The sequence below is a fragment of the Propithecus coquereli genome, unplaced genomic scaffold, assembly GCF_000956105.1.
Source record: "Propithecus coquereli isolate 6110/MARCELLA unplaced genomic scaffold, Pcoq_1.0 Scaffold221, whole genome shotgun sequence".
Taxonomy (NCBI): Eukaryota; Metazoa; Chordata; class Mammalia; order Primates; family Indriidae; genus Propithecus; species Propithecus coquereli.
The window spans coordinates 1,632,245-1,635,941 of record NW_012147301.1 but is presented as its reverse complement, the minus strand read 5'-3'; the positions used below and the strand labels follow the sequence as shown (position 1 = coordinate 1,635,941).

The 3,697-nt window shown below is 35.0% G+C and overlaps 1 protein-coding gene across 1 annotated transcript in view; it reads left to right on the top strand.

Annotated features, from left to right (window-relative positions):
- Positions 1 to 1,482, top strand: part of RAB11A (RAB11A, member RAS oncogene family) — an 11,318-nt gene extending 9,836 nt beyond the window's left edge. Inside the window, 1 exon segment of the mRNA XM_012644819.1 lies at positions 1,427 to 1,482. Coding sequence (XP_012500273.1) covers positions 1,427 to 1,482 — 56 coding nt within the window.
- Positions 1,483 to 3,697: the final 2,215 nt, after the last annotated feature.

The window sequence follows — 3,697 nt, the reverse complement described above, 5'->3', positions numbered from 1 at the left end:
GTTTGCAAAAAGTCTATATGGAGAAATAGTCGAATAAATGAGTTTCCAATTATAATGTAACAAATTTTAATTTATTCTTTGTATGCAGCACTTACATTAGAGGTGAACAGATTTTGAGTTTAAAATATTATCTTATTTTGCTGTCAAAATGTAGGGAATAAAGCCTCGGAGTTAAGAGCATGGATTCGGAAGCCAAACTTGGGTTCTAGTCTGGCTCTTCCACTTACTGGTAGCTCTGTAATCTTAGGCAAGTTACTTAACCCTTTTTGGTCTTAATTTCTTTGTCTGTAAAATTCACATATATTGTGGGGAGTTTTATTTCCTTTTTTTTAAGAGACAGGGTCTTGCCTTGTTGCCCAGGCTGGAGTACCATGTCGTGATCATAGCTCACTTCAGCCTCAGATTCCAGTAGCTTTCCTTCAGAATCTTCTCCGTCAGGACTCCTTGCATATTGTTTTAAGCAAGCAAGATTTGATTAAATATGCAGTATGTCTGCAAGGCCTCCTTTTTTTTTCTTGATAACCACTTGGGTGGATTCTATTGAGTCACAGAGTACCAAACTGAGACTCAGGAGTTCTAGGGTTTTACAGTTTTACCACTTTGTTCCCATTTCCTTTGTGACTAAAGTCACTCAGCCTCTCTGGTCCTCAGATTCAATGTCTTAAATTGTGTGAATTAAATCACCTTGAAAGTCTGAGTCTCTTAAGGCCTCTGAAAATCTCATTTGAAAAAACTTTTTAGTCCTAATTCTTGGAATATTTTTTATGTCCCACCACCTTTCCTCTGCTATAATTCTAGCCTATTTATTCTAATCTCATTATCTAGCCCATTTATTCTGATACTAAGTGAAGATGGGAGACCAGTCATTTTGTAGCATTGAACTTCTGATCCACCCAAACATGAAAATCAATGAGTAATGATATATACTTAAAATTGAGCCATTTTGTCCTTAAAGATAAAGAACCTCTGGCCATTTTTCTTAAAATTCACTCTCGATTGAACTTTCGTTACTGCTTAATTGTTGCTTGAAAGCAAAGACAACCTTAGTTTCACTTATTGCCACTTTTCCTGTCTGTATTAACTACTTCCTCAGCTTCCTGCATAAATCCATGTTTATCTGTGGGAGCTGAGATCACTGCACATGGCTGCAGACATCTGTATTGTTTTGCAAATGTTAGGACGTTTGTTCTAAACCTTCTTCCTCCTGTATACCAGTGGGAATATTAATGCATAGAAAAAACAGGAAAGAGAACAGTATTCTCATTAGGTTTAATTCTGCCTTAAATATTAACAGTATTAAGGGAGCATTTACATTGTATTTTGATATTGCTGGGAAGAAAAAAATAGCTTTTTAATTTTTAAGTTGTAAAATTATGCATTGGGAGATTAATCTACACTATTACTTAGTTAAATGTGGTGGTTTTAGACTGGACCCATGGCATTCTTGACATCCATGAATTTGACAGTGGCTCCATGAGATGATTTTGCTCATGGCATTTTTTAGAGGTAGCTAGCTAGTACATGAGTGAGCCTGGTAGATTGCTTAGCCTCTGCATTTCAGTGCAACTTTGTTTTCTTTTCTCCTCAGGTTTACTAAGGGATGTTTTTAATCCATACTTGCCATACCCTCTTATTTTTTTCTTTTACCTTTGTATTTTGATAATTTCAGACTTAAAAGTTCTAATAATAGTACAAAGAATTTGCAAATGCTCTACCCATATTCCTCAAATGTTAATATTTTACTACATCTGCTTTAACCTTTTTTCTCCTTCTCTAAATATACACATATTCTTTTCTGCGCCATGTGAGAGTAAGTGGCAGACATTATGCCACTCTTCCCTATTTACTTTTCAGTGTGTATTTCCTAAAAAACAAGGAGATTCTGTTTCATAGCCATAGTATAATTATCAAAATCAAAGAGTTAGATAATAGGGCCACATCAATGTTTAACTATGGACCTTATTCACATTTTGCCAATTGTTCCCATAATGGCCTTATTAGCAAAAGAAAGTCTGGGATCAAATCATGCATTTCATTCAGCTGTCATCTCTCTTTTAGTTTCCTTTAATCTGGACGAGGTCTTTCGACTTTCTCTTGTTTATTGACCTTCACATTTTTGAAGGGTAAAGGCCTGTTATTTTGCTGTGTCCATCAATTTGGGTTTGTCTGTTTCATGCACTTTTGGCAGGAACACCATAGAAGTGTTTTCAGTACGTCATATCAAGAGACTCATGATAATTGATTTGTCTTACTTGTTACTGGTGTTGTTAACTTTGATTAAGGTAACTTTGGTTAAGGTGATGTCTGTGATGTGATGATGTTTGCTAGGTTTCTCCATGTAATTAATAAGTCCAAGATACCTTTTTAGTATGAAGACTAAATTCTTAATTCTGTGGTTGAAAGAATTTTAATTCACTTGGCATGTTGACTCTTTAAAGTAGGGCTAAAGTTTTCAGGTATTAATTTTATTACAGTAGTGAGACTCTTAATTAGGTGTAGTAGTACCTTTGTTCTTGGCATGTGGCAATCATTTAAATACATGTCAATATTTCAAATTGGAGTATTTTTTGACCTTCAAGAAACTGACTGGGTTTGAAGAGATCTAACAAAGTAAAAGTAATAGTAGTGGCCTGACTCAGGCCTCTGCTCTTTTCACAATTTTTGGAGGAACTTAAGAATTTTAACTCTCCTTGTTCCCCAATTTGAAAAAGTTGCATTTAACTTCCTTAGAATTACTTTGCAACTTGATCCATACTTCCATTAGGGTAGAAATAGGCATATGTCTGTTTTATTTAGCTTTACTTGATTATAGTTAAAGCTATCTTACATTAATATTTTATTTTATACTTAGATTTCCTATAAGAGAGATCTGAATGATAAAGCAGGATTCCTTTTCTTTCTAACCTATACCTATCCTTTGGACATCTTGAAAAGGGACTGCATAGGAATTGGGTGTATCACATTGTTTTGGTTCTAAAGGAGAACATGCCCTTGAAGGAGGGAAATACATATGGGTTAGCAAGTCACTAATCCCACCTCTCCTCCCCCTACTGAAATAACCTCTAATCAGAAAGATGGAACCTGCTTCCTATTTTCTTATCAGTTTTTTAAGTGACACACCCAGCACAAAGACTTAAATACAAGTACACAAATTGCTTGTGGAGCCTCTTAAAGCCACCTGGAAGAAAAACTTTCTCCTCCTAATTTTCTGACCAACACTTTCCTTTTTCTTTATCGCCTTGTTAGCATTATTATTTACGAGATATCTTTCTGGTGAGTAGAGTAAATACAGCAATAATCCATCTCTAAAAAACAGTATGCAGTACTTGCAGACAGTTATACAACCCTGCTCAAATTTCTTGCTTTGTAAAGAGATCTCTTTAATTATTTACTTCTCTGCCTTTGCCTCTGTTCCACAATTACATATATTTGCTTTTTATGTAAGAACTTGCATTGTTTTGCTTTGTTTTGGTTCCCCTAACTTAATCTTCAAAACAACTTAAAAAGAAGTTAAAGCTTATGGGGGGGGGGGACACATATTTAATCATTTACACTTGAAAAAGAAGAGCCAGTTTAGGATTATAGGAAAGGCCTAAAGAATGAAGTTAATAATTACCTTTATTCCTTAGCCACTTCTGATGATTGAAGGTAAAGCCTTTTCTTTACCCTTGGCACATTCCCATCCCATGCATTTTCA